The 20,645-nt window shown below is 32.7% G+C and overlaps 1 protein-coding gene across 1 annotated transcript; it reads left to right on the top strand.

Moving 5' to 3' along the window:
• Window positions 1-6,137: 6,137 nt before the first annotated feature.
• Window positions 6,138-19,212, top strand: LOC107839953 (KRR1 small subunit processome component). Its single transcript, XM_016683637.2, has 13 exons — window positions 6,138-6,296; window positions 10,596-10,810; window positions 11,910-11,986; window positions 14,647-14,757; window positions 15,486-15,554; window positions 16,533-16,589; window positions 17,214-17,252; window positions 17,419-17,523; window positions 17,640-17,722; window positions 17,824-17,905; window positions 18,261-18,404; window positions 18,497-18,571; window positions 18,694-19,212. The coding sequence occupies exons 2-13, from the start codon at window positions 10,615-10,617 to the stop codon at window positions 18,802-18,804; spliced, it is 1,149 nt and encodes a 382-aa protein (XP_016539123.2). The 5' UTR covers window positions 6,138-6,296; window positions 10,596-10,614; the 3' UTR covers window positions 18,805-19,212.
• Window positions 19,213-20,645: the final 1,433 nt, after the last annotated feature.

Raw genomic sequence — 20,645 nt, 5'->3', positions numbered from 1 at the left:
TGAAAGGTCTTCCAGAAACATTTCTAGTTGCACTACATGATGCTAGAAATTTAAATTTTCGACAGTCTCACACTCAATCAAATTTGTAATTATCTTTGACTGAATGAATATTTTTGATACTTTGACTTTAAATGTAAAAACTCATGGTTATAATTATGCCCCTGGATCTGAACGAATTTGTTTATCCTATCGCATTTATTATCGTTTGTTAGCTACAATGAATCCTCGATGTAAATTGATTGATGATGCTTCTGATTATACTATGCTTATTGAAACAAATTTTGTAAAATCCAAGGTCACTACCCAGGAGACCTATAAGATGGGATGAGATTAATTTCCTAAAAACATGAATTTTAAACTCTGTCATTTCTCCAAAATAATTTGTGGAAGATGTGACAAACTCAGAGTTAACTCATGTTACTCAAAATACTGACGGGAGAATTTGTCTTCAATTTGATGATAATTCTACCATTTATAATCGAAACTCTTTTTCTATGACTAGAATGTTGCCTGCTATGCATCACATCTCTCCAGTTGAACCAGTTTATGTCCAGCTAGAAACCGTGTTGCATCATTACATACTCTAAGTTCTGCAGATTTGTATACTCCTCTTAGAAGTATTGAAAAGATTAAAATTAATCCTAAAACAAATATAGTTCAAGATAATGATAATGTCCCAGATAGGGATAACCTCACTCCCTCTGAAATGGAGTTTGACGTTAATTCTTATTAAATTATGATTCCTCACCTAATTTATTTTAGTCCTGGTTCACAGGCAAGAAATTATATTAAAAAGAAATTTTTTGGTGAAAAATGGAAAATGTTTAGGACATGGTTTTTTGAAACTTATAGTTCTGATGAAATGAAAAATATTTCTGAAGAATTCTATGAAATGTATGAATTAAATAATCAAATTATTTATTTTGTGTCATGGTTTATATCTGTTTACCTGCCTTTATATGTAAAAATTATTGAAAGATCTTACCAAAATTCAAATGGTACTATTACTCAGGCTATTTACCCTCCCCAATCATCTTTTATATTACCAGATAATACTGGTATAACTTTTTCTGCTTTTCAAAAGTTCATTGATAATGAAGTTGGAAAAATCACTATTTCTGAAATAAATAGTTTAATTGCTCAAAATAATTATTTGAGTTTGTATGAGAAAGTTCTTGGAGAACATATTTCTTCTCTTGATAAAAACTCGATACTATGACAACTTTGATTAAGAAGCCAAGCGATAGTCAAAGGTCATCTGATATTGCTTCTACATTGGAAAGCAAAACAGAAGATTTGACAGCTAAGCCTCATATTCAAAGGACCCCTGATGTTCAAGGATTTGAAAAACCTTCTGAATTAGAACAACTTGAACAATTACTTGAAAAGAAATTTTCTAGTTAAAACATAAAACCCATTGATCTGTCAAATGTTTTTGCTGATAACCTTGCATCTACTCCAATTATGGATGTAGATGCTGAAATCCACTCAGAGTTAAATAAACTCAGAGGTTTGGTAAGAAAACAAGGGGGGGGGAATATGTTGATGTTCCCCATATGCAAACTGTTTATTATCCAAGGCCAACTCCTCAAGATATTCTGATAGAGGAAAGAGATCGGTCCTTGACAAAAACGCCATATTGTGGAGATCATATTTATGAATAAAATTTATATGGATTACCAGAAAGACAATTATCTATATTAGTTCATCGTATGTTAATGTATTCTACTATTGCCAAAGTCACTAGCCCAAAAGATAGTGAAGACAATCCCGTTTGAACTGATGCCACTATATGTAAAATGCTTGTTGCAGGTTTTATTGGCCAACTTCGTGGCTGGTGGACAACTTTCTTTCCAACGGCGAAAGGAATAAATTTTTTGAGGCTAAGAATATGTTGCCTGGCATTGACAACCTAGGTAGACAACTACCAGAAGGTAGAAAAGATGTTGGCGATACCCTTATGCTCACCATTATTCAATAATTTGGGGGTAGATTTACCAACCAACATAAAAATACTCGTACCCTCTTAAATGGACTTAAATGTAAACATTTAGGAGAATTTCGGTGGTACAAGGATACTTTCATTAGTAGAGTTATGGATCTATCCGAATCCAGGCTAGAATATTGGAAGGCTAGATTCATAGATGGACTTTCATCTCTTTTTGCAGAAAGGGTTAAAAAATCAATCAAGGGACAATATGGTGCAATCCCTTGGACAGATTTTACTTATGGTCTGCTTATTGTGGCCTGTACTCAAGAGGGTCTCAATCAATGAGTTGAAATTATCTATACAAATTAAGCTAGATAGGCTTAAAGAAAAAATCCAATTAGGAGATTTTTGTGGGCAATTTGGTATGGAAAATCCTGCTTCTACTTATAAGAAAAAGAGCCATAGATATGTTGTTGTTAGAACTAATGACCCTGATAAGCCTTATAAGATAAAGAAAAAATCCAGACATAAATCTAAAGAAGAGCGTGAAGCTAGAAAAATCCATCGTAAGTCTACTAGATTTACGAAAATAGGTCTAAGAGAGACTTATCAAAAATCAAGTGTTAGAATTATGGTCAATTTGGTCATATTGCTCCAAATTGCAAACTTCAAAAGCTCAAATCCTTACGACTTTTTGGTGAGGTTCTTGATAAGGTCTATGGTGTGCTATATACTTCAGGTTCTGAATCTGATTATGACTATGAATCTACTTCTGACATGGAGGTTGAATTATTTGATTTAACTGATAACGAAAATCCTACCAACGAAAAACCCTATTCTAATGTTTGCGCTGATTGTAATAATAATGCTTACAATTGCGATGATACTTTCTATAAATTGCAATCCCAGTTTGAATATTTAGATTTAAATATTCAAACTACCACTGTTGATAGCGCTTTAGAGTAATTAAAAGAAGTCACTGATGAAAAACTGCGACAAAAAATTATTGATCTTACTTCTTCCCAAATCGATACTTCAAAACCTGTTGATAATAAACATGTTAAGATAAATATTGATTCTATTATTGATATTATGCCTTACTATCTAACCGAAGTTAATAGATGTCTTGTCATTAGTCAAACACCTGGTAAAGACACGTCTTTCAATAATTTGAAAATAGAAGTTGAAAATTTAAAAAGAAAAATTGTTTATTTGAAACAAAATCAAATGATTTCAGATCATAGAATTTCAAAGATTGAAAAGGATATTTCTCAAAATGATATTTCCTCCAGATCCAAAGGGAAAGAAAAAAATGTGGAAAATTCAGAAAATTCTGAAAATGATCTTGATGTAGCTAATGATTATTTTTTGGGTATGATGCAAATTGTTACGGCCCATAAATGATATATAAACTGTACTATCTTGATTAATAATGAATTTCTTGTAACTAATATGGCCTTGATTGATAGTGGTGCTGATGTTAGTTGCATTCAGGAAGGACTAATTCAAACTAGTTATTTTCATAAAACCACGCATATAGTCAAATCTGTATCGGTTCATTCTCTTGATATTAATTATAAGTTACCTCATGCACATATTTGTAGAAATAAGATTTGCATTCCGCATTTCTTTTTCTTAGTAAAAAATCAGTTATATCCTCCTATTATTTTAGGAACCCCTTTTATAAATGCTATTTATCCTTACACGCATATTGATGCAAATGGTTTCAAGGCTACTTGCAAAAATCAAGAAATTTCCTATCATTTTGTAACCGATCCAGTAACAAGGGACATAAATGCTTTGATTGATATGAAGCATCGACAGGTAAATTTCTCACAGCTTGAAATGATGAGTATGAATATTCATAATATTATGAATTCTGTGAAAATTCAGGAGAAAATAAAAATGCTTTCTAATCAATTGATGGTTGATATTTGTGCTGAACACCCCAATGCTTTTTGGAATCGCAAAGAGCATGTCGTTATTTTTCCTCATGAAGATGGTTTCAGTGAAGATAAAATCCCAACCAAATCTCGATCCTGTCAAATAAACACAGAGTTAGTTGAATTCTGTAAGAATCAATCTCTTACAAAGGGTCTTATAAAACCTTCAAAATTCCCTTGGTCGTGCACTGCTTTTTATGTTAATAATGCTGCTGAAAAGGAACGTGGTATGCCAAGACTTGTTATTAATTATAAACCTCTTAATAAAATTTTGAAATGGATTAGATATCACATACCTAATAAAAAGGATTTGTTATCTAGATTATATAATGCTAATATATTTTCAAAATTTGATTTAAAATCTAGTTATTGGCAAATTCAAATTTCTCAAGAGCACACATATAGAACTGCTTTTAATGTTCCTTTTGGACAATATGAGTGGAATGTGATGCCATTTGGTCTGGAAAATACTCCTTCTGATTTTCAAAAAATCATGATTGATATATTTAATGGGTCTATGGATTTTATAATTGTGTATATTAATGACATTCTTGTATTTTCAAAAACATTAGAGTTGCGTTTTAAACATCTGAATATATTCAAGCAAATTGTGTTACAAAATGGTTTGGTCATCTCTAAACAAAAAATGCACTTATTTCAAACTGATATTCGATTTTTTAGGACACAATATTTGCCAAGGAAGAATCGAATCCATTCAAAGGGCTTTAGACTTCGCTAAAAATTTTCCTGATGTTATAACTGATAAAACTCAATTGCAGAGGTTCTTAGGCGCCCCGGCTAGGGGTGTACAAACCGAATCATTAAGTCAAACCGAACCGATGAATCAAATCAAACCGAGAAAAAAAATTGACTTATGATTTGGTTTGATTGGTTTGGTGTTGGTAAAAAAAAATTGATCATTCTTCATTTGGTGTGGTATTAGCAAAAATAAAATCAAATCGAACCGCACTAATACATATATAATTTAAATTTTTATACGTAAAAAAATACTACTTATAATCTACTTTCTAATTACTTTATTATTTTTTATATTCAAAAAATAGATATATATCATTGGGCCTTTAATTATAGTATTTTTTTCATTAATAACAAATTAATACAAAGCCCAATATTATTATAAAAACCTAAAACTCTTTAATTGCTTCACTTTTTACATTTTACTTTCCAAGTTTTCAGAGAGTTCTCATTCTTTCCTCATCTTACTTTTCTCATTCGTCAAGTTGTGATTTAGGTTTCTCTTTTTTTTTATATGAAATTATGTTATAATTAATTACTTTATCCAGTCAAGTTTTTAATAAATTGTTTCTAATTCTTCGTTCTTTTGTATGCTCACATTTTATGTGAAGGGAATTTTCAGACAATCTACTGTGACTAGTGACTTAAAAATTGAACTACTTAGGTATCCACACAATATTACTTTGGGAGATAGTAGTGTAGACGTCTTAGTAATTTGCCAACTTAATTTTTATTGGAACTACTCTATGACCATTGTTGTTTTTTTTAATCTTTTTAGTGAAAACATTTATTTTTTTTCTTCAATCACATTATAATTGTAAAAAAATCGAGAAAATCGAAACCCCTGACTAAAATCGAAATAAAAAAATCGATTGTATATTGATTTGATTTGGTTTATAGATTTAGAAAACCGACATTATTGGTTTGGTTATATTTTAATAAAAAATCGAACCAACCCGACCTATATACACCCCTAGCCGCGGCAGATTCTGATAAAAAGGAGAAATGTAATAGTAATCATGTATATACGTATATATCCAAGTATTTTGACTAATACATTAATTTATCTATTGAGGAAATAGACTACTCGTGTTAATGTATACAAAAGGTATATCGTTGAAGTTATAATAACGTAAGCTAATTAACCGATAATTCATTTGATTAATACGCTATATTATGTGGTATATAATATTATATTTAAAAGCTAATTAATAAAAAAATCATCCTAATTTATGAAATATAGTGATATTATTATACGATTTAAAAAATATACTACTCGTATTAGCGTAATGATAAAATAACTAATTATCCAATTTATATATATATACATTGCATTAAATTATTTAGATATTATTATAAATGATATGCGATTTATTAAATTTTTTAATCTTTTAATAAAAATCGATCATAAGTGATCAATTTTCGAATAACTATATTTTTAAAAAATAAACGGACTACTCGTAATCGATTTTTCCAAAAAAATTTATAATATCCGACCCAGTCCAACCATGACCCGACCCAGCTCATCTTGATTACCCTTCTTCCCTTCTAATTACCCTAGCATCTCATTGAGAAATAACCCTAACTCATCGACGACACTCAGCTCACCGACGGACGGAATCTCGCGCAGCTCACCTCAGCGACGGAAAGCATCTGGCGCAACTCTGGTGAGACTGACATCATTTTCCCTTTTCGTGCCTTTAATAATGGTGTTCTATGGGAGACGATAAATTTCTCTTAAATTTGTCGTTGGATGAGGCCGAGGCTTCATTGATCAAATTGTCGATAAATTTCGTTTTGCGTTTTATCAAGTATTTCTTCTCTTCTACTCATCCCATTTTTATCAAATTGTCACTTGGTTTTCCTCTTTTTATTCTATTTTTTTCTTTGCATTTTGGAGATAGTCATTGGCTGGAAACAGCTATAGCTAAGCCTACAAGTGAAGTTCCTTTTTTTTTTCTTCTCTGGTATGCTTTCTTGTAGCCAATTTGTTTACTGTGTTCGTGTGTTTCAAATTTACATTTTTATCCATTCTTCTTGGTCTCTGGTGGAAATATGTTTATGGGTACTATTCATTTTCTTGAAATTGGACTGCTTCGCACTATTTTTCTTGAACCGAGGGTCTATGGGAAACAACCTTTCTACCTTAGCGGTAAGGTCTTGCGTACAGTGTACCCTCCGCAAGCCCCACTTTGTGGGACTAAACCCGCTTTGTTGTTGTATTCATTTTCTCGAAATCTCATAGAGAAAGCAATCAAAAGATGTCAACTTCATTAATTATTGGTTCCTTCATATTGTTTTTGTGAGTAAATGTGTTGAAAGAGTTTACAATTTGGTAGTAGAAGTCAAATTAGGAGATGACTGTGGCATTGAAGGGACTTGTAGATTGAGAGTCCATATTGAAATTAAGATGATTTTGGTAAATTGTTGAGCTTTTCTCTTGTACACCACCATGGAATAGATGGATGAATTATAGGTCAGTGGTATTGATATCTAGATCATGAATAGGTAATAAGCTATGTATATTTGTATTGTTTTAACTTCTCTTGGTGACTTCCTGTTGCTCTTCATTCATAATTGATTAAAGTGTGGATAGAGAATAACAGAAAGTGTTTTGATGGCATCCCAATTCCCATCCTTTCTCTTAAGGCTAGATGTTTGAGTAGTCTTTTTTAGTTTGGTCAAGCACTCCTCTGTAATTACTGTTGGTTGTTTCTTAGAATTTATCTGCTCCATAGATCTATTTTGATAGCTGTGATAGCTTCTTTTTGTCTTCCAGGGAATAATTTCTTTCTTTGTAATGCTTGCATCATCTTGATGCTTTTTGTTAATGATATCCTTCTTATTTCATTTTAAAAAAAATATATATTGATCAAATAGAATGACTAATTTGAAGTAAATGGATTTGCAAGTTCATTCTTGTTTCTGACTAAAACAAATAGGTCTTAGCCAGTATAATGTATCTCTACGGTTATAGTTTGCCTGGAAGCTTGCGTGCATAGGCTATAAACTGAATCGGCATTTATACGTTGGAATTAAAATTTGTTTGGTCTGCTTTTGCCTTCTGTCTTTTCTAGCAAGGACGTTGGATTTTCTACATGTGTATGTCTCTAAAATTTCGTGCTTTGAAGCCTATCCTTCTTTAGTTTTCTTCATCAAATTAAAATATTTCCATTCTTGGTCACAACACTCCTGTCTAAGGTATTCTTGGCCACAGAAAAATGCTTTCTTGGATTATTTTCTATGATGTTCCGTCCTGTTTTAGCTTAATCAACCGGTGCAAATTAAGGAGCTCTGAAGCTGGAAGGAGCAGTCATTAGTTGAATAGCCCCTTCCTTTCTAGTATGTTTCATAAATGATAAAAAGGTTAACTTAATTTTGGCCACACATTTAATTGCATAAAGTAACTATTACTATATTACATTAAAATGAAAAATACTCATAAATATTGAATAAGTGTTTATCTATCAAACACAATAAGTGATTCCTCCATAATTTCAAAACTTCACATGATACATATCATTACAAAGATTTACAATACATATAATCTGTGGAAACACAATCATTTACTAATCACCCGTTAAAATTATTTTAAACAACTTATTTGAAATGCAATATTAACTATATCATGTTAAATTACTACAATATATATCAAGTTAACTTTTGTTAGTTCTTTTGATTCTCTTTATTTGAGATAGTAAATTTTCTCATCAGATAGACAAATCACTTTAAAAGAAATTTCTTGCTTACTATATTAAATTGGTCTCCTATTTTTGACGTATATAAGACAAGACATAAAAACAATCCTTTAACATTATACAACAACAACAAAAACCCAGTATATTCCCACACAGTGAGGTCTGGGGAGGGTAAAATGTACGCAGTCCATATCACTACCTCTGAAGAAGTAGAGAGGCTATTTCCGATAGAAATCCTTTAACATTATGATTCATTAAATTGATCATCCAGTAGGTCCTTGTTTTCTTTTGTTAAACAACCATAAAATGAATTGAAAATCATTTATGTATAAGTTAGTATCCTTTATTGCTTCGTTTGATTTTATAAAAAATGTTAATAAATAGATATTTATAATTTTAATCTATTCTCTTGTATAATTTTTAAATACAACAACAACAACAAACCCAGTGTATTCCCACGTAGTGAGGTCTGGGGAGGGTAAGATGTACGCAGTCCATACCTCTACCTCTAAAGAAGTAGAATAATTTTTAAATAAAGTAGAAAAAGAAAAATATTAAAATTAGTGTTTAATCTAAGAAAATGTGTTTGACCTGATATTAAAATAAGCATTAAAGTATATGATATTTTAATATTAATTATGAAAACTTAAATAAGTTGTAAGATATTGTTTGATTTTATAGAAATAAGAAGTTATATTTTATTATATAGTGTGATTTCTATTTACATCTCCAATTGTGTTTATTCAAAAATATTAATAATAATTTTTTTTTGAAAACCTAATTAAATAATTATAAATATATTTAAAATTATAATATTGGGCCCGTAAACGGGCCCTTTATTATCTAGTTTGACCATTAGAAAAGTTTGGAAAAAAATTGCGCTCTCGAATAAATTCGTAAAATCAATAAAAAGTAATACTACTACTACTTAGAAACAAAAGTGAAACCCAGCAGTTCTGATATAGTTCTCCCTGACCTCCGTCGGAAACCTAGGTTTATCTTCACCGTTAAAGCGTCGCCGGCTGAACCCTACTCTCCGCCGTTGAACCGGTCGTATAAAGCCGGGTAAAAATGCTGAATTTCTGAATTCTCCCTTTACTCTTTCGTTTTCTTTTGCAGTTCTTAATTTTATACATTCAATTTCCCTAAAATTGGAGTTATAAATTAAAGATTTTTAGTAAAAGCTTCAAATTTGTGCATATTGTACCTAGAAAATTTATAGGTATAAAATAAATAACTATAGACTTGTAAATAATTTTGATCAAGTTCGTATTTTTAAGCTTCAGCTCAATTTTTTCCTTCTTGGTTTTGGGGTTTTGCAAGCCTATTGCGTAGCTGAAATTTGTTTGTTTGGCTATTCTTATTTGTAGTATGATTAATTAGAAAAAGAAGAAGAATAAGAAGTTATTGACGGGATATGAAAAATAGCTTATGTTATAAGGGTTTAGGTGAGAATGTATAAAAATTCTAGTGTTGTTCACCCCTAGGGTTCGTGGTTTGCATTTGGGACATTCATTTTCCCTGATTTAGGTGTTACTCGTTGATAAAAGTCTTACTGATCATATATATAAGAGAATAGTGCGTACAATGTTCGGAAATTACTACCAATGTAGCTCTATGGAGTTTGATTGGTTATATTTGCATTCATTGGTTGAAGCCTTATCAAATTGAGTGTGCTAGTGTAATTCCCAATTCCTTACCATTCCTATATATTTTAATCAAAAGTACTTTTAGAAAAAAACTATTTTTTAGCTTATAAAAAATAATTTTGCTACTCCTTAAAGCACTTATTTTCTCATAAAAACTTGGCCAGACATCTTTTTGTTTTTAAAATTTTTTAAAAATATTTTTGAGAAAAAATAAATATTTTTGGAAAAAAATAAGTCCAACCATGCTATTACTATATAATAAATTTGAAAATCTTCAAAAAAGATATTTTTGTATTTTTTTTAAAAAACACTCCAGGTATTCTTGTAAACTGGATATTAATAAAATATTGAATGACTAAAGGGTTTTAGTACCCAACCCAAACAAGCCGCCTCCTTTCTTATTTTTCTTGCTCGAAAAATCAAGCTTTTATACTTTGAGTTTTAGTTTGTTGAAGTTGAAGTTGAAATTGAAATTATTTGCTGATTGAAATCCAACCAATTTAGGTAAAAACTGTTGTTGATTGATATGAATTAATAAAGTTTATGCCTTGACAGCTCTTTTGATTTAACTATGGATTGTAATGTCACTTTGGAATAATAATAATTTGTGGAAATTTAGGGAAGTTTCAATAACTGAAATGGCAGAAGAGAAGAGTTTAAATGTGAATGAAGAGTTGGATCCGAAGCGGAAGCACAAGGGGAAACATGACAAGCCAAAGCCATGGGATGATCCAAGCATTGACCATTGGAAGATTGAAAAGTTTGATCCAGAGTGGAATCAGAGTGGATTGCTTGAAGTCTCTACCTTTTCAACTCTATTCCCTCAGTACAGAGGTTAGGGAGTTTTATCCATTGTCTAATAAATACTGAAAAAAAGAATGAAATTACTTCATAACATCACTCTTTGCATTACTAATTACTAATTACTGTACAATACGTTTTGATGTTGGATTAGCAAAGACTTGGTAAATCATAAAACTTCACCGTATTAATTCCAATGTCAACTCTCTAATTTCATTGTCAAATTCCAAGTTGGAGCTTTGGGCACATTTTAGATTAGTACGGTTAATTGCAAAACCAAAAACCAACAGCAACACCTCCGTTCGAAAACAAGTTGGAGTCGGCTATATGAATCCTCATTTTTTTCTCAGCACACATAATCATTATCGTACCAAACAGAACAAAAGTTGTCTGTAGGGATCTCTTTCTTCCATTGTGCTCTATCTGTAATTGAGTTGGCATAGATTCCAAGGATTTGTAGGTCTTTCAGGACAACTTCCTTCCGTGTGATTTTAGATCTACTTGGTCCCCTTTTAACAACTTCAATCGCCAAAGTTTCATACCTACTGATTGTTGCATCGGTAGGTCAATGCATGCATGACCAAATCGCGGAAACTAGAGTAAATGTGTGTGCGGGGGTTGGTTAGAATCAGGCACCTTAGGAATTTTGATGGAATGTGTGTTCCTTGTAGTGTTTCTGTTATTCCAACAGTTACACATGTTGTTTGTACTCTATGAATTAGAATGTAAAATTTCTGCTGGAACATATTAATCGTTTGCTCGCCAATATCCTGATACATGATATGGTTAAACTTAAGTTGAAGTTCTGATAATACCAAATTGAAGAAAGATAAAGCAATTCCTATGTCTATTGGAGTGTTGTTTAGTTGCTTCTTTCTTCAATAATTTGTTAATAAAGAACTGACAATACAAAGTCCGCTTAGCAGGTCGGGATTTTTAATGAATCAATCAGTTAAAATGCCATATCGAGTTTCTCCTTATAAATTATCCGTTCACTTGATGATGTTTGCGTTTAACTTTTTTTGATAAGTATGCCGTTCTACTTTTTTTGTAAAAAACTAATAATATTTCTTTTGAATCTGTAATTTGAAACATTAGCGTGTGTTATGTTATAATTGAACATTTTTATCAGAGAAATATTTGCAAGAGTGTTGGCCAATCGTAAAAGGTGCCTTGAAAGAGCATGGAATTACCTGCGAACTGAACTTGGTAAGTCATTGTAACCTCCATCTCTCTCTCTCTCACACACACAAAAAAAAAAAAGAAAAAAATTGCATTGTTGTCTACAACTAGTAGAATACTTCTAGAACTTTGTAGTATTTGTTAGTTGGTAAGGTGTTAAATCGTACAGGCGAGCTTGAGAACGAAGGTTACTTACATTTGGCTCATGTGTTTTGGCGAGAAGTGAAATTGCTCTCTGCTAACTATAGGATAAGCATTCCTGAATTGACTAGTGTTTAATGATCCTTAATTAAACATTATTTATCCAAAATTAAACCTTGTTGATGTGTCACCCAAAATTTAGGCTTAACATTGATTCTTTTTGGAACTCGCTAGGGAAGCGTTGCCCATCATGTCATTTTCAACTGCTCATACGATAATGAGCTTGCTGAGTTGAAATAATGAAATCTAAGTTATTGTTGAAAAAATGGATTTCCTCATTACAAGTGGCTATGGATAAAACGTCAAGTTTTTAACAGAATTCTTGATTTGCTCACATTTCTTTTTTAAGAAAAGATGTTTACAAAATCTAATTATGGTGTGAGGGTTATAAAAGCTCATAGATGATTTCTTCCTTGATGTCTCATTTTCAGTTGGGAATGGAAATTTAGTATGTTTCTGGAATGAAAAATGGGTTCTGGACCAACCCTTGAAGATCTCTCATCCAAACCTCTATCGGTGAGCTGTGAACCCTGACTCCACAGTAGCACAAAATAGAGCTGGATGTTTTGATGGGATTTCAACTCCTAACTCTTCTATGAAGTTTAAGTGTTTGATGTTTCTTTTCAGCTGAAGCAATTTAACCCTGTAAATAATGTTATTCCCAGATTTCGTTAGCTTCCTGTTTTTGGCTTAACAACCAAACTTTTTGCTCATTTAAAGAAATGGCTCAATGCTCTATCTGTAGGTTTTAGTATCTAGGAGCTTTCCATATATTTTTTTAGTAGCCATGTGAAATTACCACTAACAAACAAAATCAATACAGCTAAAGATTATTTATTCCTACATCCACCTTCTAGGAAGGGCTAATGAAGAACAAACCTCTAGCAAGGAAAATTAATTGCAGCAACAACAACAACATACCCAGTGTATTCCCACAAAGTGAGGTCTGGGGAGGGTAAGATGTATCCAGTCCGTACTGACACCTCCGAAGAAGTAGAGAGGCTGTTTCCGATAGACCCCCGGCTCAAGATAAGGAATAATATACAAGTGGATGGATGATGTAACAAAAATAAGGCGTAAGAAATATTGAAATAGAATTCAGAGAAATACAAAATACGAGAAATAAGGCTACACGAAAAAGAAAATAGGAACTAAGAAATAAGGAATAGGACACCTACCTAGTAGTAACACACTCACCAAAGACACCTGTGTACACATTTCTAAGAATACTAACCCGGCTACACCAGATCCCTCCTGACTGCTTACTACAACCCACACTCTCTCACTAGCCTTCTACCCATATCCGTAACCTCCACACCTTTCTATCTAGGGTCATGTCCTCAGTAAGCTGAAGCTGCGGCATGTCATGTCTAATCATCTCCCTCCAGTACTTCTTTGGCCTACCTCTACTCTTCCTGAAGCCATCCAACTGTAGTTTCTCGCACCTACGGACTGGGGCACCCGCGTCCCTACTCATCACATGCCCAAACCATCTCAACCTTCCTTTCCGCATTTTGTCCTCCACCGAAGTCACTCCCATCTTCTCCCGAATAATCTCATTCCTAACCCTGTCCCTTCTTGTAAGCCTACACATCCAACGCAACGTTCTCATTTCCGTCACCTTCAATTTTTGGATGATCTCAGTAACTCAACTTTTTTATAATTTCTTATTTGATCTGTATAACTACTTCAGCGGTCTGTATAGTGGTTCCTTTGAATAGCCTTCAATTCCTAGCTCTCCATGTGTGGTAAATCATAGCCCCTTAAATCGCTGCTATCACTTCCTTTTGAAATTTCTTCCAGTGCTTCTTTTAAAATTAGCTTTCTCTAATTTCTTTGTACTGTTTTCAGCATCTTCTTGATGCCAGTTAATAACAATTACTTCATCAAAATGTTGGATTGTCTGTCACAATTTTTGAATTTTTGGGATAGAATTAGGAAAGTTGAGATTTGTAACTCTCTTCATCTCAAACTCTTCTCAGTACCTTCCTGGTATTGTTAAAATGAAACCTATTCTACATTATCTAAGAAGATAAAAAATGAAAAATAGGATACCTGAGTGATACTGGGTTAAGGTTCCTTATTTGTCATACTTTAACATCTTGTTTAGTTATCTACTTAATGTCAAGCGATGTTAAGTTGCCGGGGCTTTGGCGAAAAAGTTCCCTACATAGGGAAAACATGTATATCTGTGAAATTTATTTCATTGTTAGGTACTTTGGAGAAATGTTCTCTGACATAGAGAAAGTATGTGCAGAATACAATATTTATTTCAGTGATTGGGGTTGTATATTGGTAATATTCTAAGTTTTTGTGATATGTCAGCAACTTTAAAGAGCATCACACACTATTACATTTGACCGGCTGTTATTTATTAGTATTGCTTTTCCACATTTGTCTTCCCACTTTTACTCTCTAATGAACATTAGTATTTTGTCTGCACAAGTATTATTATGTGTTTATGTTTTCTTTTGTTTGTTGTTCAGGTTGCAGGATCCATGACAGTTTCGACTACTATGAAGACAAGGGATCCCTATATTATTGTAAAAGCTAGGGATTTGATAAAACTTTTGTCTAGAAGTGTCCCTGCTCCTCAGGTTTGTATTTTTTTTATTCCTGTTGTTCCTCATCATCTCTGATTCATTTCTTATACTAGATGGTTGGTTAGAATTTTTTAGTAGTAATCAGTAAATAGCGTTGTTTTAGGAGTGAGCCCTGCTTCTATTCATGGAATGATACTCACTTTGTTTCAAAACCAGGAAAGGCTTGACTTTTGTTTTGATCAATAATCCAGGGGAGGTTTGACTGGTCGAGTTGTCGTTTATGTGTTGAATTATACAGTTATTTGCCACCTTTTATGTTTAATTTGATCAGCAGCTGTCTTATGCTTAATCAGAATGGTTTGCAAAGGAAAGTGTTTTTTAAAAAAGTGGGAGGCTTTGGTACATGGCTGTTATCAAGTAATGGTTTGCGTGATATTTGAGATTTATGTGTCATTTTATTTTCTCAGCAGAACATATATCTTCATTCTGCTTGGATTTTGTTTCGCAGAAAGAAAATTTGCACTCAGCTACCTATTGCATATAGTTCAACGGCCATCTATTCTACTTTTCTATTGCTTTATTTTTGTTTTTCACTTTGCATGATCTTTGGTATAACAGAAGAGAAGAAAATACATTCATTTATCAACATATTTGTTGTCCCTGTCTCCTCTGGAATTTGAATGTCAAGTTGGAGGATTGCTTCACTACATTTATGGGTTCTTTAAATCATCCAATAGTCTCTTCAACTGTTGTTTAACTCTAAATGATATTTGCTTGGGCAGGCTGTCAAAATCCTGAATGATGAGATGCAATGTGACATCATTAAGATCGGCAGCCTGGTTCGCAACAAGGTGTGGTATGCTCATCCCTACTCAAATTAAGTACATGTATTTCAACTTTGTCTTTTATCTTGCGGATGATTTTGATAAGAATATGCATTGCTATGGCTGTCAAATTTGTTGTTGGATGCTCGTAGAGTTAAAATGTTCCTTCACTATATACACACTTTTGATAAGTATGTTCATCCGCAATATTACATTTTTTTGATAAGTATGAAAGGGCTCGCAGCCCCCCCTATTCGTTGCATACTTATTTTTTCTCCCATCGTGCATATCCCTTTGCCTTGAGGAAACTCGAACCTCGATTCTCCTTAGCATGAAATTTGTTTCTAAGTTTGCCTGTTTGTTCTTCACTAATGTGTCTTGAATTGCACCATATGCAGTTAGATTGATATGTGCCTTTTGCCTTGTTGATTATCACTATTGTGTCAAAGGTACTAGTAAAGATGGATATGATTTGTAAACTTACTATATACATTTAAGTTATTAATTATTATTCTTATGCATATTATATTTAAGATATGATTTCTGATGCATCTTGAAAGAATGTTTAGCTTCTTCGATTAAAGACTGCTTTGTCCATTCCATTTTATATGACAGTGTTTTACTAGATATATAGTTTAAGATGCTAATATATAGTGACATTTATATACTATATATATCTTGGATTAGTGTTAGGGAAAAAATGTTAAAGCAGTGGCTGCAAAGGAAATTTCATAGGAATGACATCACAAAAAAGTTAAAACATTGAATGCCTGAACGTTGTACAAGTTTTAGAGAATGATATTGTTAGTCGAATAGTGTCAAACATATATCCCAGAAAAGGAAACAGAGTCATTCAATTTTGAATCAAGATAAGTAAAATAGTTATAATGGGAATTGGATGTAATGCTCATCGTCAGATAATGGATTTTTTGGGTATTCACGGCATGTGCATTTGGTTGGCGTTGCCTAAACTCATGTGTTTAAACTGTAATTTTTTTTTTTCAGGATCGTTTTGTGAAACGCAGACAATATCTTGTTGGTCCCAATTCGTCAACTTTAAAGGTTAGTGGATTGGGTTTTGCACCTTTCTAGGGAAATCGCAACTGGCTAGGAGAACTTCCTATGCACGTTGTTGTTGTGTAGGACTTGGACTGTAGTTTTGTCAAAACACTGTTCTCTTGACCAATGACCATTTTGTCAAGGAGTATTTCTTATTTCTTTGCTTAGGCCAGGCATGAACTGTAGAGTATTTGTACTGTGTTTGTTACCAGTCAGGATGAATTATTTATTTATAGTGGATGCCCTAGCTTCCAACGGGAAGACTTTCCCAGAATATTCGTCTTAATAATGATGAATTTGTGATTTTGAACTGCCAAATAATTAAATTGAACTTCTAGAGAGTAAATAGTTTACCTTATTGTGGGTAATTATTTTATTGCTCCTTTGTGTTAGTTGTTAATCATGGGTATTGCCAGGTAAACTGATGACCCTTGACCAAAACCATGTGAGGTGACCAGAACCATGTGAGATTTAGTCCTACCCTCCTACCTGCACCAGCGACTCATCCAGATCAAATTATCTATAGAATGGAGATATAGATCGCATGAATGTTGGTGAATATCTGATAAATCATCTCGAGTTATTACCTTCTGACATATAGCTTGATATATATCACTTTGAATGTAGGCACTGGAGATTTTGACCGGCTGCTATATCCTTGTCCAGGTATACTCGAATGATAACTTGCTATACATGTAAACTGCAAATTTGGTGTTGTTTTCTTTTCTTGTTTACATTAAACCTTTTGCTTATCATTGAATCCTAGAGTACATGATATAAATATTCTTGTCAAAATTGAGAACAAACCTGAATCTTTCTTTGAATTGAGTAGGGAAACACAGTTGCTGCTATGGGTTCCTTTAAAGGTCTAAAACAAGTGAGGAGGATTGTAGAGGACTGTGTACTGAACAAGATGCATCCGCTACATCATATCAAGGTAAATGAGCAAGTGCATGATAATTAAAAATGAATTTCATGGGGTCTGCGGCTATTTATTATGTTCTGGCTAAAATATCTGATAATTCACTTTTGCTGGCATATCTTCAACCATAGATCCTTATGCTGAAGAGAGAGCTTGCAAAAAATCCAGCTCTGGCTAGTGAGAACTGGGACAGATTTCTTCCACAGTTTAAGAAGTAAGGCATCCTTTCATATGGTGTTGAGTCAGATTAATTTTTTAATCTGTTGTGCCAATTTTGAACCTTGAATATTATTTTGTTCCTCTTTGTCCATTCAGGAAGAACGTTAAACAAAAGAAAGTTAAGACCAATGAAAAGAAACCATATACGCCTTTCCCACCTCCTCAGCAACCTAGTAAGGTGAGTTGCCGTTTTGGCCCCATCTTTGTCCGTTTACTTTGTTTGCCTTTTCTTTTCTCTATCTCTATTTAATATGTGGAGTTTTAAGCATAATAAACCATTGTCAGTATGCTCCAGTACTGTGTAATTATCATTAGACAATTACTGGCAGTCTGGCATGGTGCTGTAATTAGTTTTTCTGTTGAATCCTGCTACTGCTTTGCTTTGCTATTATCTCACTGGCGCGCACTGGATTTTGTGGTTTATTTATTTTTGTCTTTAAATGTCTATTGTCTCCTCTTTTGCGGTGACGAGGATGTATTAAGATATATCCTCTGTTAATTTAATCCAACATGTATAATTTTTTTGGATGTAGATTGATCAACAACTGGAAAGTGGTGAGTACTTCTTAAGTGACAAGAAGAAGTTGGCAAAGCAGTGGGAAGAGAAGCAAGTAAAACAGGCTGAGAAGGTTGCTGAAAACAAGAAAAACCGGGAGCAAGCTTTTGTTCCACCTGAGGTTTGTATTCACATAATCTCATCAGGGCATGTTTGTTTTTGCACCCCATATATACATTTCCTCTTAAACATTGTTTGTGCGCACTTCTGCAGGAACCAAAAACACATAACCAAGATGTGTCCAACATTGATAAAGAGGATGTCATTGCCATGGCATCATTATTGAAGGTATTTCCATGATGCTTATATATATATGTGTGTGTGTGTCTGGACTTTGATCCTTGTGCGTCTGGAATTTGATTCTTGGATTGCTAATGATATGATGCACATTCGTATTGGTCTTGCTGCAGAAAAAGGCGAAGGAGTTCAGGAAGCAAAAATCAATTGACAAGATTGATGCTGAGGAATTTATTGCAGGCCCTAGCAAGCCATCTAAAAAGAAATCGAAGAGCTTTAGATAAGTACTACTTAGAAAGTCTGCTTGAACTCAGATATGCTGCCAAATTTCAACTGTCTGTGGGAAAAGAAAGTAATTGGCTGTTGGTGATTATGATTACTGGAGAAAGTCTTGTAATACTTGCAGAGTGCAAATTGCTCTTGTTACTGTTGCATCTTCATTCAGCCACCATTTTGACCTTAAAATTCTGAACCTTCCTTTCCATGTCCATCAGCACGACATGCAGCTAATCCTAGTAGCTTTAAAAGTGGATACATTTTGCCTTTAGGCCTCCACGCGCCATCAAAAGAGAAGTACTTCATTTTACTTTCTCAAGATTTTAGAAATATTGTTGGTTTAACCACATGGGACCTTGATATGACTTTTTAGAATTTCTTTAATTGTTAATTATGGATTAGAGTACTATGGTTAATTAGCTGTTAGACCACTTCTCTTTTGGATTAGAACTAATGTTAAAAAGTGCAACTAAAATCTGCAGAACCATCCAACATATTCATTAATAATACTTTATTAGTATGTCGTAAAAAACATCCATCAAATAATTTTAGCATTTACTGTTTGTTTTGTTTTCCCTTTTTGACTAAACTTCTAGAAGATTTAATAATACTTTCAAGTTAGGTAACATTTTTGCCAAACAATCAAAAGTTTGAATAAAGTGTATGAGAAAGAAATTTCTACTATTTTGAAAGTCTAAATCTGTTCAAAACTTCAAATGAAACTAAATTGAGAGTACGCCAACTATGCCAAAACAGAAAAAATATTCAATTGTTATAAATGTATTTACATTATAGTGAATATCTATCGATATTTAATAAGATTTAGTTGATATCTATTAGGATTTGAAGTATCTGACTTTTAGTCAGAAATTAGGATTATTGAAATTAAGATTATTTTTTTCTATAAATAAAGAAGTTTTGTTCATTGTATTCTCAATCTTATGATCTCTTATCCCTCAATGAGAAGAAATAAGAACCACTCCCTCTATTCTCTCTGCTCTTTTTTATTATTATTTTATACCACATTATCAGCACGAGACTTTGCCAAACAAGATGAGATATAAATCTAAAGGTAATTTCAAGGTTAGTAATTTCTTATGTTATCTATCTTTTGTTTTAATATAATTATTATTAGATTTGAGGAAAAATAATTGGTTTAGAATCATTTATGTTTTAAATTTATTTCTCAAGAACAATATTATCAAAAGGGATGATAATATATTGGGTTCAAATCCTATTGATTTATGCCTAAGACGTTTTTATATGGGTAAGACGTTGAATTTGAATCTCAATGCATCATACTGATGATATTATGATGGTCAAGGAAAAATAATATGTTTTTGATGAAAAGCCATAAAACTTGTCCATTGAATATGCTCCATTCCAAGAAGTGAATGTGGTAGCAATATATGATAAGTCTGAAAGGTGATAATTTGCTCCATTCTTGAAGTGAATGTGGTAGCAATATAAAGAAATTCTTTCTATCATATTTATGCCTCGATTTGCTCCTAAAGTAGCAATATCATGAAAGAGGTTATAAGCTATCATAATTTGATAGGCGTAAGGCACAATTATATTCCATTCCTGGGGAATGAGAACCTTATTAATGCAAACGTGCACTTGAATGTGATGGTATCACAACTCACCTCCGAATGAGACAGATAACCGAAAAGAGTTATTTTGAAATCTACTTCTAAAGTAACAAATCTGAAATTTATTCATGTAATAGTAAATCTGAAATTTACTAAAGTAAAAGGATACATGTCATGGTAAACTTGGGATTTACTAAATAAAAGTTCATAAATTGATATGAACAGTTGTGACATCTCAAAGATGTGCATATTGAGTA

Source organism: Capsicum annuum, chromosome 1 (assembly GCF_002878395.1).
Source record: "Capsicum annuum cultivar UCD-10X-F1 chromosome 1, UCD10Xv1.1, whole genome shotgun sequence".
Taxonomy (NCBI): Eukaryota; Viridiplantae; Streptophyta; class Magnoliopsida; order Solanales; family Solanaceae; genus Capsicum; species Capsicum annuum.
Note: the sequence above shows the minus strand (reverse complement) of the source record. Positions and strands in the feature narration are given on the sequence as shown.

Coding starts and splice junctions, on each gene's coding strand:
- LOC107839953 (XM_016683637.2), top strand. CDS start 10,615: ATGGCAGAAGAGAAGAGTTTAAATGTGAATGAAGAGTTGGATCCGAAG. Junction 15,555..16,532: donor GCAGCCTGGTTCGCAACAAG/GTGTGGTATGCT, acceptor TTTTTTTTTCAG/GATCGTTTTGTGAAACGCAG. Junction 17,524..17,639: donor ATCCGCTACATCATATCAAG/GTAAATGAGCAA, acceptor CTTCAACCATAG/ATCCTTATGCTGAAGAGAGA.